Source organism: Argopecten irradians, chromosome 1 (genome assembly GCF_041381155.1).
Source record: "Argopecten irradians isolate NY chromosome 1, Ai_NY, whole genome shotgun sequence".
Classification (NCBI taxonomy): Eukaryota; Metazoa; Mollusca; class Bivalvia; order Pectinida; family Pectinidae; genus Argopecten; species Argopecten irradians.
Window position 1 is genome coordinate 58,303,639 of NC_091134.1, and position 13,029 is coordinate 58,316,667.

The window sequence follows — 13,029 nt, forward strand, 5'->3', positions numbered from 1 at the left end:
AGTCAGAATTCAAACGAGACTTTTCATATGACGGGGAGGTTCTTGACTTAATTGCACATATATGTACATCACGCAAGTATTAACTGGAAAGTTGCTTCTGTCTCTTGCATTACAGCGATCCATTTATATGTACCTACTTTCCCAATCGCGCACGTTACTGACTCTTGATATACTCTGTTTTCTATCGAAATTTGTTTGTGTTAGCTTCACCTACGTTTTCGACCCACCATTTTGTTTACTTTCATTTAATTTATGCAGTGCATTTGGGAGGTCACATCAAGTTCAACACTACTTTTTTATCACACTGCAGTCTGCAAAATTCGACCGGGCCGGTTCAAAATACAGAAAGATGGAATTTCCATTATAATTATTTGATACATTTTACTTCGTAAGGTATCTGATGCGTCTTAAATATATATTTTACTCAATTTTACAATTTATTTAGGTTCATGTCTCTTTAAGTGAATCCAACTTTGTCCTTATATGTGACCTTGTATGAATTTAAAAAAAAAACCTAGTACATGTATTTTTATATTCATGACTTTTTATACAGTATATTGACCATTGTCCTTTGGATCTTATACTTAGATGGTAGCATTAATAGATCGAAAATACCAGGTAGCAAGTGACCAATGCGTTCTATTGAACCATTGTATTTTCTTTCAATCACAATGAATCTTTGTAATGTATATATAAAAATAACAAAGGTATAGAAACATCCAAGGAGTTTAGCGAAAGACTTAAAAGGGCATGGTTATGAAAACAGATGGTAGAAAAGGTCAGTATATATGACTGGTGAAGTATTTCAAGTATAAAACAACCGACGGGAAAGCCTAGTGCAGTATTAGTAAAAGGCAAACTGTTGCTGATAGATATTTTGTCATGGAATTTATTTCAAACATTACGTCTAGAAAATATAAAGCATGACAGTTAACTTGATGCAATGTTTGCCATAATTTGCAGCATTGAACACTTCCTTTGGGATAAGATCATTGGAGAATACCGGTATGTGCATGGACTTTGAGGAAGCTGTTCTATGCTTTATCTTAATTAACAAAATACCATATAGTTTTGAAATTGTGAAAATTACATGTCTTTTTCATGATTTTGAATAACACCTCCTTCAGTACTTACAGTACTTTGATTTCTGACTTGCATTCAAGATATTGCTGCCACTGCCTTTCATTGTTCAAAATTGAACTTCTTATATATAGATATTTAACTACTAGTTCGATTTACCTGGAATCTGTTTCAATATGCAGTTTAAATCAGATTCTAAATTTTTAAGGTGAAAAATACCATTATTATGAGTAAAAAACAAATTTTGTGACTGTTTCAAATTTTCTAAAACCAGGAAGAGTTATCTCCCTTGATTCACTGGTCAGCAAGGATCTGTTTTAGGTCCAAGGTAAATTTTGTTGTATTTTTCAGTTATAGATTATACTACTGTTACTAGTGACTTCAAAGTATTTTGAGGTCGGTTTTTTTTGGGCAACTTTTGCAGACCAGGAATCAAGGCATGGCATGCGATTGGTCAAAATTGAACAAAAAGGAACATGCCATGATGGTTGAGAACATAAATCTAATACAATTATAAGCTTTGCTGTGCATAATATATTAACTTAAAATGATGTGACTTTTCAAAAAGTTTCATTTTCTGGTTTTAACTTATTCTTTTTCTTTCAGCCCAATGTCTGTGGAAGAAAATGATGCTGATGGCAGTGACGAATATGATGATGATTCACCTTGTGTATCTTTAGATCCTGAAAATGATCCAAGGTTTTATGCAGCAAAATACAGTATAACACCCCCTCCTGATCCAAGGCGAATGAAGCGAGAAAAAAGTAAACAGCAATCTCACACACTCCGAGTATCTCAGAAGGAACACAAGGAGAAGATTGAGATGAGGAGAAAATCACTAGGACGTGGCCCTATGAATGTGATTAAGGAAAGATACCGGGGAGATCAAATGTTCTCTATGCTCAGTGGTGTAGACTCGGATGATAATCTTGAAAGAGATTTTCCAGAAAATGAAAAAGAGAAAAAACACAAGGACAACCGTGAATCGAAAAAGAAAGTGTTGACAACAACAAGAGCTTATGATCGAACTTTGAAAAGAACTTCAAGTGATTTAACAGCTCTTAATACTGACACTGCTGAAGTACCTCTGTACTCAACAATAACAAGACCGTTGGACAGTTCTGGACGGTTTTCTGGTTTGGTTAAAACATCTCCTCTGACCTTAAGTGGCAGTGGGGCGTTTGGATCCATAGGCCTTGGAATGAGCTGGGGACGAGACTTCAGAAGGCAATCCATGGCAAATGTGGAGTGTCCAAAAGATCGTGTGGAATTTTACAAAATATTCCAGGCTCTTATCCACATGGGATCGCAAGGGGGCCGGAAAGACAAGGATACCAAAGGAAAAGACAAAAGTAGTAACCCATACTACCGGAGACAGATGAGCACAGAGCAAGAGTTATTTCAGGAACGGTTCAGTGATTTCCTGTGGCAGGAGTTACAGTGGGAACTACATGGTTATGGCGAAGACAGACTAAAAATGGAACGTGCCAAAATACCTGAAGTATTAGAAAAAGTTACAAGTTTCAAAATAACTATAGACTTAGGGGAAGATGTGGTAGATGCAGGTATAAAGCAGATAAATTTACTTTCACCAGCCAAAGCAGCTAAAAGAGACTTATTTGAATATGACACAATGACCCTCAGTCAGGTTTCTATACAGAGACAATTAGAGGCATTAGATCAAGTAGAAGAACTGTTGTCAAAGTTAGATGCTTTGGAACAACTTTTCCCTACATCCAAAGCCTTTGCCAAAGAATTCCCAATGTATGGGACACCAAATTTCAAGAATCGTGTGAAATCTTTATACCTATGGTTGAATATTACTAGAGATCTTTGTCACAAAATGAAACTCTTAGGCAAGATTTTAGGTGTGCAACACCTGAACGATGTATTCTGGCCAATGTTAGACTTTGAAACGCCTTGTACAGCTGAACCAAGGGCGACATATAGTCATTATCGGTCTAGCTTACCAGAAATCCTAGAGCCAGATTTAAGTGAAGATGATGATGATAATAATATTGAAGATGTTGAAGAGGAGGAAGATGACAGTAGTGTAAACATTGTCTCAGGGGAAGATAGAACCCCTTCACCTCAAATCAAAACATCCAAAAAAGTCAAATTTTCACTTGGAAGTGCTCGTTCCTCAAGAACTTCAAGCCCCATCACAGTAGAAATGCCAGAGACCTCTACTCCAGCCAAACAGCTATCGGCAAATGTACGATACTGGACCTCTTCTTCTAGTCTTTCTCACATCTCTAGTGAAACTAGCCTGGATGAAATGTCTCTTGTCACAAGCTGTGTCTATAGAAAGTATGTAGACAAGACATTACGCAGAATGGGAATGAACAAAATGCTTATACGATTCCGTGAGCTTTTAGACAGAACACTACAGAGAGCTAAGGAAGCTTTACAAAGACCAAAGGGATTAAATTTGTCCGACAGTAAAGTGAGTATATTAGGTCTCTGGTTCTGCTATTTTTGACATCCCTGGCTGTATAAATATAGGGCATATCCATATTTTAGTCAGTCTTCTTATAAATTACATAAAGGACTATTTCAGGTTTTTTTTTATCTACGATATATGTGCTATCTTGAGGAGCAAATGCATAATTTTACATATTACTAACCATGTCTATTCTGTTAGTCCTGTCACATTCAGTTTGGTGTTCATGCACTATATCTGACTATGTATATATGGTAACATTTAAATTTGCAGTCGCCCGTTGAAGAGAAGTCCCATCTATCATCCTCACCAGCGCTTGACCTGTTACCATCAGAGTTGACGTCCCCGACGACATTGTCGTATCATCAGAGTACCAGCCAGACTGACCAGGAACCCATGGTCACTCACTTCACAGAGATGGGCCTGCCTTCTTTCCGACCCAGCTACCTGTTTCTTCTCAATGTGTTTTTGGAAGTCATTCACGAAGCCCTGCGACTGAGGTTGGAGCAGAGACCAAAAGGGGAGCCATCATTTCTCAGTATCCGTCCTGTAAGTAATAGGTCACAGTATAGATATTTCAGATTATCACACTTTTTAGCCCACCATCATCAGATGGTGGGCTATTCAAATCGCCTTTCGTCCGTCCGTCCGTCCTTCCGTCCGTCCGTTAACAATTCTTGTTACCGCTAATTCTCAGAAAGTGCTGAAGGGATCTTTCTCAAATTTCATATGTAGGTTTCCCTAGGACTCTAGTTGTGCATATTGCATTTTGGGACCGATCGGTCAACAAGGCCATTTTGATAGTTAAAGTTTGTTACCGCTATTTCTCAAGAAGTGCTGAAGGGATCTTTCTCAAATTTCATATATAGGTTCCCCTAGGGCCCTAGTTGTGCATATTGCATTTTAGAACCGATCAGTCAACAAGATGGCCGACAGGGCCATCTTGGATTTTGATAGTTAAAGTTTGTTACCGCTATTTCTCAAAAAGTACTGCAGGGATCTTTCTCAAATTTCATATATAGGTTCCCCTAGGGCCCTAGTTGTGCATATTGCATTTTGGGACTGATCGGTCAACAAGATGGCCGACAGGCAGCCATCTTGGATTTTGATAGTTAAAGTTTGTTACCGCTATTTCTCAAAAAGTACAAGTTTGTTACCGCTATTTCTCAAAAAGTACTGCAGGGATCTTTCTCAAATTTCATATATAGGTTCCCCTAGGGCCCTAGTTGTGCATATTGCATTTTGGGACCGATCGGTCAACAAGATGGCCGACAGGCGGCCATCTTGGATTTTGATAGTTAAAGTTTGTTACCGCTATTTCTCAGAAAGTACTGAAGGGATCTTTCTCAAATTTCATATGTAGGTTCCCCTAGGACCCTTGTTGTGCATATTGCATTTTGGGACCGATCGGTCAACAAGATGGCCGACAGGTGGCCATCTTGGATTTTGATAGTTAAAGTTTGTTACCGCTATTTCTCAAAAAGTACTGAAGGGATCTTTCTCAAATTTCATATACAGGTTCCCCTAGGACCCTAGTTGTGCATATTGCATTTTGGGACCGATCGGTGAACAAGATGGCCGACAGGTGGCCATCTTGGATTTTGATAGTTAAAGTTTGTTACCGCTATTACTCAAAAAGTACTGAAGGGATCTTTCTCAAATTTCATATATAGGTTCCCCTAGGGCCCTAGTTGTGCATATTGCATTTTAGAACCGATCAGTCAACAAGATGGCTTGGATTTTGATAGTTAAAGTTTGTTACCGCTATTTCTCAAAAAGTACTGAAGGTATCGTTTACAAATTTCATATGAAGGTTCCCCAAGGACCCTAGTTGTGCATATTGTTAATTGGGACCGATCGGTAAACAAGATGGCCGACCGACGGCCATATTGGATTTTGATTGTTAAAGTTTGTTACCGCTATTTCTCAGAAAGTACTGAAGGGATCTTTCTCAAATTTTATGTGTAGGTTCCCCTTGTACCCTAGTTGTGCATAGTACCTTTTAGGACTGATGCATAATGCCTTTCGGGACTGATCGGTAAACAAGATGGCCAACCGGCCGCCATCTTAGATTTCATTGTTGAAGTTTGTTACCACTATTTCTTAGAAAGTACTATAGCGATCTGTCTCAAATTTTATATGTCATGTGTTTGAAAAAGTTTGAAAAGCAGGGAAAAGATCCCTCTTTCCATTGTCAGACATAGATCTTTCTTTGGTGGGCGCCAAGATTCCTCTGGGATCTCTTGTTACAATATCATTTTGTCTGTCATTTCACATGTAACTAATTACCTTTTAATTTCAATTTTTTTTTTAAATTTCACAGAAAACTGTGTATCTAGTTTGTATTTCAAAGCAAATCTTCTATGTTATCTACAAACACGTCTAGTCTGCTTGTCAAAAATTACTTTCAATTTCACCTTTTCATTAATTAGCCACAAATGCACATCAATTTTGAAAGATTTTCTCCTAATCATTCTTATTCACCCCAAGGGAATGCAAGACTACTGCATACTTGTCTGCTCTTAATAAATCAATTAATGAAAATCTTCGTCAAACAAGAGAATATATGTTGAATATTGCAACAATGTATTCATTTTGTTTTGCTTTTGTGTTTCCTTCAGCTATTGCGTGAGTGTAAGGATGTGTTACGAGGAGCAGTCATCGTTAAGCAGTACTACCAACAAATGGTGGCGTCCGTTCGTTCTGATGAGGAGTTTGCTGAGGAGGAGGAAAACTTCCCTGACCTTGAACAGTTTGATGACGATATGAGGAAGATGCTGGAAGTAAGAATTGTATAGAGGGTCCTGACCATAAAATTTGACTTGAAACAAACCCACATTTTGTCAGTTTCAGGATACATTATAGCATACATTCAATTCCTTATGCATGTATCTGATGACACATTGGCCAAATTACACTAGTGACATATGCAAAAATTTGATATCATCAGTAGAATTTGATCGCGTTAAGAATGAAATGGTATGATTCCATGTCGTTGTATTAATGAAATGATACTGGTATTTTAACGATACCGATATACTATTACTTTTGAAGAAATATACTGGTTTTCCAACCTACTTTTCAGAATTTCATGACTTTTAAAGATCATGTTCTTACATATAGCTAGTGTCTGTCTCCTTTTTTTTTTCACTTTAACTTAAACATGTTGGTTTTCTTAGGAAAACATGTGCTTATTTTTTTCAAATAGAGATAAGAGTATCAGTGCTTTTTAAAATGGGTATGTACCAGTATTATTTTAAATGTGTAACAATTCTACGTCGACCCAACCCTAATCATCAGCAATTTGTGAGAAAATCATATCCTGCTTCCAATACAAATTAAATATTTGTTATCTTGATTTTCTTTCCAGATCTATTTCACGTACATTCAGAACTGGCTGATTACATTACAAAACTTGCCAGAAGCTTCTAGAAGTCTCAAAAATGTACTGGAACAGGAGTGGAGCTTTACCAAACAGATCTGTCCCCACGTCAGAGGTGGTGAAGCGGAGGCTGGCAAACGATTCAGGTAACTATAGTTCATCTCAAATATAGTATCTAAACCAAAATCTATTTCTGTTACCTACCTAATGTCTTTGTGGTTATTATTGGATATATTGGTTATATGTTTGTGGGGTACAATGTTGCCACTCATATGTCTGCACTGAAATTTGATAATATGATTTGTGATTACCAGTGGAGTATGCCACCAAGGGAAATGAAGTAAAATGCAATTGCTAATTTGTAAGCATAGGTGTTATATATTTTTATCAAAACAGTGTCTCTGTTATCACAAAAATATAATTTCATTACCAAGGGAACTTCTTACAGTTCATTAAAGGCCTTTTATATACAATTTGATCTATTGAATTAGAGCTGTTTTATAAAGCATTTGTCAATATTCAGATCACCCATCTGTACCTGTTACAACGTGATAGATGTTAAATGTATGTTTGTTGATTTTATATTGTGACAATGTTAGATATGAAAATGTGTGTTTGTTGATTTTATATTGTGACAATGTTAGATATGAAAATGTGTGTTTGTTAATTTTACATTGTGACAATGTGTGATATGAAAATGTGTGTTTGTTAATTTTATATTGTGACAATATAAGATATGAAAATGTGTTTTTAATACAACGCGACTAGCGTTTGTATAAATGCTATCCGGTTTACTATTGATGTGTAGGACTGAGTAGGACTTGCCCTACAATGACATCTAGTGGTGACCTCTTGAACCATTTCATTCATAAACTTCCATTCATAAATTCCCTATTCATTGAATAATATTCCTTTGGACCAATCAGTAGTCATGGGAAGACTGCCTTCTGGTTGGTAGAACACACAGAGTGTGTATAGAATACACAGAGTGTTATATAATACACAGCCCATCTAGGTCAACTGTATCCTGCTGGTGACTCCTCTGTCCAACTGACATAATCTCTGTTAATGATAATTCAAATTGGACTTACTATCTAAGGCTTGTGGACATAAGAGTTTTAAAGTAAACTAATCATATGCCCCTTTTGTGTACTTTAAAAATAATGTTTTTAAATGAATGTTAAACACAGATCTGAGGTAAAGGCAAAATAACTTATAAGGCTGCCCTCATATGTACATGGTTTTACCAAAATAAGTGTATGTGCAACATAAGAAACAAGAGTATATTAAGGATAAAAACTCATTTTAATGAAGACTTTTGTTTTATTTGTAATTTTCATGTATGAACTTTAATTAAGAAAAATGTCAAACAAAACATATGTATTTTCTGCGATCAGTTGAATGTTCTTGAAATAATTGATATTAAAGTCTTTATAATATGGTTTATATATTTTGATTTTGGAAATGCATTTGATTTCATACTATTTTTCTGTTTCTGCTGCGTTGTATTTGCAGTACTTTGAGTACTTTGATTGTTAATTTTATATTTTGACAATGTAAGATATGAAAATGTGTGTTTGTTAATTTTATATTGTGACAATGTGAGATATGAAAATGTGTGTTTGTTAATTTTATATTGTGACAATGTGAGATATGAAAATGTGTGTTTGTTAATTTTATATTGTGACAATGTGAGATATGAAAATGTGTGTTTGTTAATTTTATATTGTGACAATGTGAGATATGAAAATGTGTGTTTGTTAATTTTATATTGTGACAATGTGAGATATGAAAATGTGTGTTTGTTAATTTTACATTGTGACAATGTGTGATATGAAAATGTGTGTTTGTTAATTGTATATTGTGACAATGTGAGATATGAAAATGTGTTTTTGTTAATTTTATATTGTGACAATGTGAGATATGAAAATGTGTGTTTGTTAATTTTACATTGTGACAATGTGTGATATGAAAATGTGTGTTTGTTAATTTTATATTGTGACAATGTGAGATATGAAAATGTGTTTTTGTTAATTTTATATTGTGACAATGTAAGATATGAAAATGTGTGTTTGTTAATTTTACATTGTGATAATGTGTGATATGAAAATGTGTGTTTGTTAATTTTATATTGTGACAATGTAAGATATGAAAATGTGTGTTTGTTAATTTTATATTGTGACAATGTGAGATATGAAAATGTGTGTTTGTTAATTTTATATTGTGACAATGTGAGATATGAAAATGTGTGTTTGTTAATTTTATATTGTGACAATGTGAGATATGAAAATGTGTGTTTGTTAATTTTATATTGTGACAATGTAAGATATGAAAATGTGTGTTTGTTAATTTTATATTGTGACAATGAATGATGTGAGATATGAAAATGTGTGTTTGTTAATTTTATATTGTGACAATGTGAGATATGAAAATGTGTTTTTGTTATTTTTATATTGTGACAATTGAGATATGAAAATTTGTGTTTGTTTATTTTATATTGTGACAATGTGAGATATGAAAATGTGTTTGTTAAATTTTACATTGTGACAATGTGAGAAATGAAAATGTGTGTTTGTTAATTTTATATTGTGACAATGTGAGATATGAAAATGTGTTTTTGTTAATTTCACATTGTGACAATGAGAGATATGAAAATGTGTTTTTGTTAATTTCACATTGTGACAATGTGAGATATGAAAATGTGTTTTTGTTAATTTTACATTGTGACAATGTGAGAAATGAAAATGAGTTTTTGTTCATTTTACATTGTGACAATGAGATATGAAAATGTGTGTTTATTCATTTTACATTGTGACAGTGTGAGTTATGAAAATGTGTGTTTGTTAATTTTTATATTGTGACAATGTGAGATATGAAAATGTGTGTTTGTTAATTTTATATTGTGACAATGTGAGATATAAAAATGTGTGTTTGTTAATTTTATATTGTGACAATGTGAGATATGAAAATGTGTGTTTGTTAATTTTATATTGTTATATTGTGACAATGTGAGAAATAAAAATGTGTGTTTGTTAATTTTATATTGTGACAATGTGAGATATGAAAATGTGTGTTTGTTAATTTTATATTGTGACAATGTGAGAAATAAAAATGTGTGTTTGTTAATTTTATATTGTGACAATGTGAGATATGAAAATGTGTGTTTGTTAATTTTATATTGTGACAATGTGAGAAATGAAATTTTATATTGTGACAATGTGAGATATGAAAATGTGTGTTTGTTAATTTTATATTGTGACAATGTGAGAAATGAAAAGGTGTGTTTGTTAATTTTATATTGTGACAATGTGAGATATGAAAATGTGTGTTTGTTAATTGACAGCTCCTTAGCCAGTAGTCTCCTCTATTCTATCGCTGATTTCCTCGACTCCGGGATAGATGATTTCAGCATTTCATTATACGATTGGACAGTTCAGGATGATGATGACGATGACGACGATGATGATGAAGATGATGACGATGATGATAAAGATGAGGGGGACAATGAAAATGAAAATTTAGGAAATGACAGTGAAAGTAATGAAGAAGACAGAGAGAGAGAAGAAAAAGAAAAATCCCATATATTGGAACTCAGGTTTGTCTGCTCACATTTGCCAATTATTTGTCATGTTCATCAATCATAAATAAGATAACGCTGTACATGGGACATAAATGTTTCTTCTGATTACTTTAATTAATCATGCTTCATGCCTGCACAATCACATTAAGGATTCCTTTTCGTCATTTCTGTCTTTGAAAACAAAGATTTAATGAGATGAATGCAATTTTATCAGAGACAGTCGTGACGTTTTTCTTTGAATGCTTTTGCTGTTATCCTATGTAGGAATAGCATTGTAGACATTTGTTTACATAGTACTATCTATCATTAACATTCAAAGTTCTTGCTAGTAAAGAAGGCTTACTTTGACTCATATTTGGTTGTTACATAAAAATAATTTGAAATTTATAGTTGAACAGGATGAAGATGGGACATATTTTAATTATTTCTTTCTTCTTCATATAGGCACTCATTCCAGAAAACCTCAAGGAAATGCAAGAGTTTGTTCAATGAAGCCCGCGAGAGAGCATCAAAAGCTCTAGGGTTTGCCAAAACATTACGTAAGGTATGTTGGGGTAAATTGTTTTTTTGTTTTTTTTTGAATTTTTTTTTAAAAAAATGCTGAAACTTAAATGGGGAAGAAGGAATGGAGCACAACTAGTATAGCGGACCCCATTTTTTCCGCGAAATATTACGAGTTTATTGACGGCGACCTGTATATATAGAGACCGCGTGAGCGGGCGGTCAAAAATTAAAAATATGGGTTTTCAACAAAGTTTTTAACTAGGGATCATGCGGAAAACATTGTAGACTGTACGAGAAAAAAATTCGGGATTTCGTTTTGGTTGTTAGCCGAGCACGCGCTGAACATGCGCAATGAGTGATTTTACGGACTTTGATTTTATTTGTAAACACAAGTACACGTGTAGTTTGCGATGATGACGATTCGAATGAAGGATATATGACAGAAATAATGAAAACGTGGCAATATCCATCCACTGGCTTATTGAAATTGGATCATTATTCAGTTTGTCAGGTACCGTATACAGTAAATATTGCTCAACAGAGGAAAATTTGGCGTGGAAAAGACAGCGACTCAGTGTTCACATGTGCTGGCCATGGTCCAAACATTATCGAAGATCACACTGAGGCCAAAGTTCCTTTCAAACGTCCTAGAATTGTTTTTTAGATATTTCAAATGCTACAAAAACAGTTAAGATGAGTTCAAGATGTAAAATTGAGTTGTGTTTTTTTTTTTTTTTTTTTGAATTTTTTTTTTAAAAAAATGCTGAAACTTAAATGGGGAAGAAGGAATGGAGCACAACTAGTATAGCGGACCCCATTTTTTCCGCGAAATATTACGAGTTTATTGACGGCGACCTGTATATATAGAGACCGCGTGAGCGGGCGGTCAAAAATTAAAAATATGGGTTTTTATGCAAAAAAATGTTAAAATTTGAGCTTACCATGTCCTTTTTTGGTTTAAAACTGAAGTTTTCAACAAAGTTTTTAACTAGGGATCATGCGGAAAACATTGTAGACTGTACGAGAAAAAAATTCGGGATTTCGTTTTGGTTGTTAGCCGAGCACGCGCTGAACATGCGCAATGAGTGATTTTACGGACTTTGATTTTATTTGTAAACACAAGTACACGTGTAGTTTGCGATGATGACGATTCGAATGAAGGATATATGACAGAAATAATGAAAACGTGGCAATATCCATCCACTGGCTTATTGAAATTGGATCATTATTCAGTTTGTCAGGTACCGTAAATATTGCTCAACAGAGGAAAATTTGGCGTGGAAAAGACAGCGACTCAGTGTTCACATGTGCTGGCCATGGTCCAAACATTATCGAAGATCACACTGAGGCCAAAGTTCCTTTCAAACGTCCTAGAATTGTTTTTTAGATATTTCAAATGCTACAAAAACAGTTAAGATGAGTTCAAGATGTAAAATTGAGTTTGTTTTTTTTTTCTTTTCGCGGGGGTTTCACCCCCGAACCCCCGTCGGCTCTTCGAAGCGGTGATTCAAAATGGTTACATATTTACATGACCTGTAGCAACCTCTGACTTGCGCACTGATTATTGTGTTTCTTAAATTCCGCGGTCCGCTATACTAGAAACTTCCCGAAGGAATATTCATTAAGAAATTAAAAAAAGAAAAACTTAATTCTTAAGATATACCATATGTATATATAGGTACTTTCATTTTTGTTTTTAATGATACAGGACTTAGAAATTGCTGCAGACTTTAATATAGGCGAGACAACAGTACAACTGCTGGAGAAGTTACGTGAAACCGAGCATGTTATGGTATGTTGTAGTGTCTAAGACATCAGTTGTAGACTGTTACAAGAAACTTAAATATTAAAAATTCTTTAACAACATAATCTCATTTAGACTTTAAAGGTTTTAAATTTGTCATAATCCAACACTTACTAATCTTTGTTAAGTAACTGTGTTTGATGCTGTTTCTCATGAAATTGATATCTTTCTGAAAGTCTACATGCATGTTATATGTGGTGCTTAAACCTTTGTGTAACTGAAAAAAAATGAAGATA

At 34.5% G+C, this 13,029-nt stretch overlaps 1 protein-coding gene across 4 annotated transcripts in view; it reads left to right on the forward strand.

The window, feature by feature from the left end:
• The first annotated feature begins 1,692 nt into the window (after positions 1-1,692).
• Positions 1,693-13,029, forward strand: part of LOC138335164 (mitogen-activated protein kinase kinase kinase 4-like) — a 37,061-nt gene continuing 25,724 nt past the window's right edge. For all 4 annotated transcript variants that reach the window (XR_011210250.1, XM_069284139.1, XM_069284132.1 and 1 more), the window contains exons 1-7: positions 1,693-3,526; positions 3,797-4,072; positions 6,145-6,306; positions 6,894-7,051; positions 10,249-10,500; positions 10,930-11,029; positions 12,698-12,781. Coding sequence is in view for 3 of the 4 variants with exons in the window: in XM_069284139.1 (XP_069140240.1) it covers positions 1,829-3,526; positions 3,797-4,072; positions 6,145-6,306; positions 6,894-7,051; positions 10,249-10,500; positions 10,930-11,029; positions 12,698-12,781 (2,730 nt within the window). In the remaining variant the exon portion in view is untranslated. The remainder of the gene's footprint in view (positions 3,527-3,796; positions 4,073-6,144; positions 6,307-6,893; positions 7,052-10,248; positions 10,501-10,929; positions 11,030-12,697; positions 12,782-13,029) is intronic.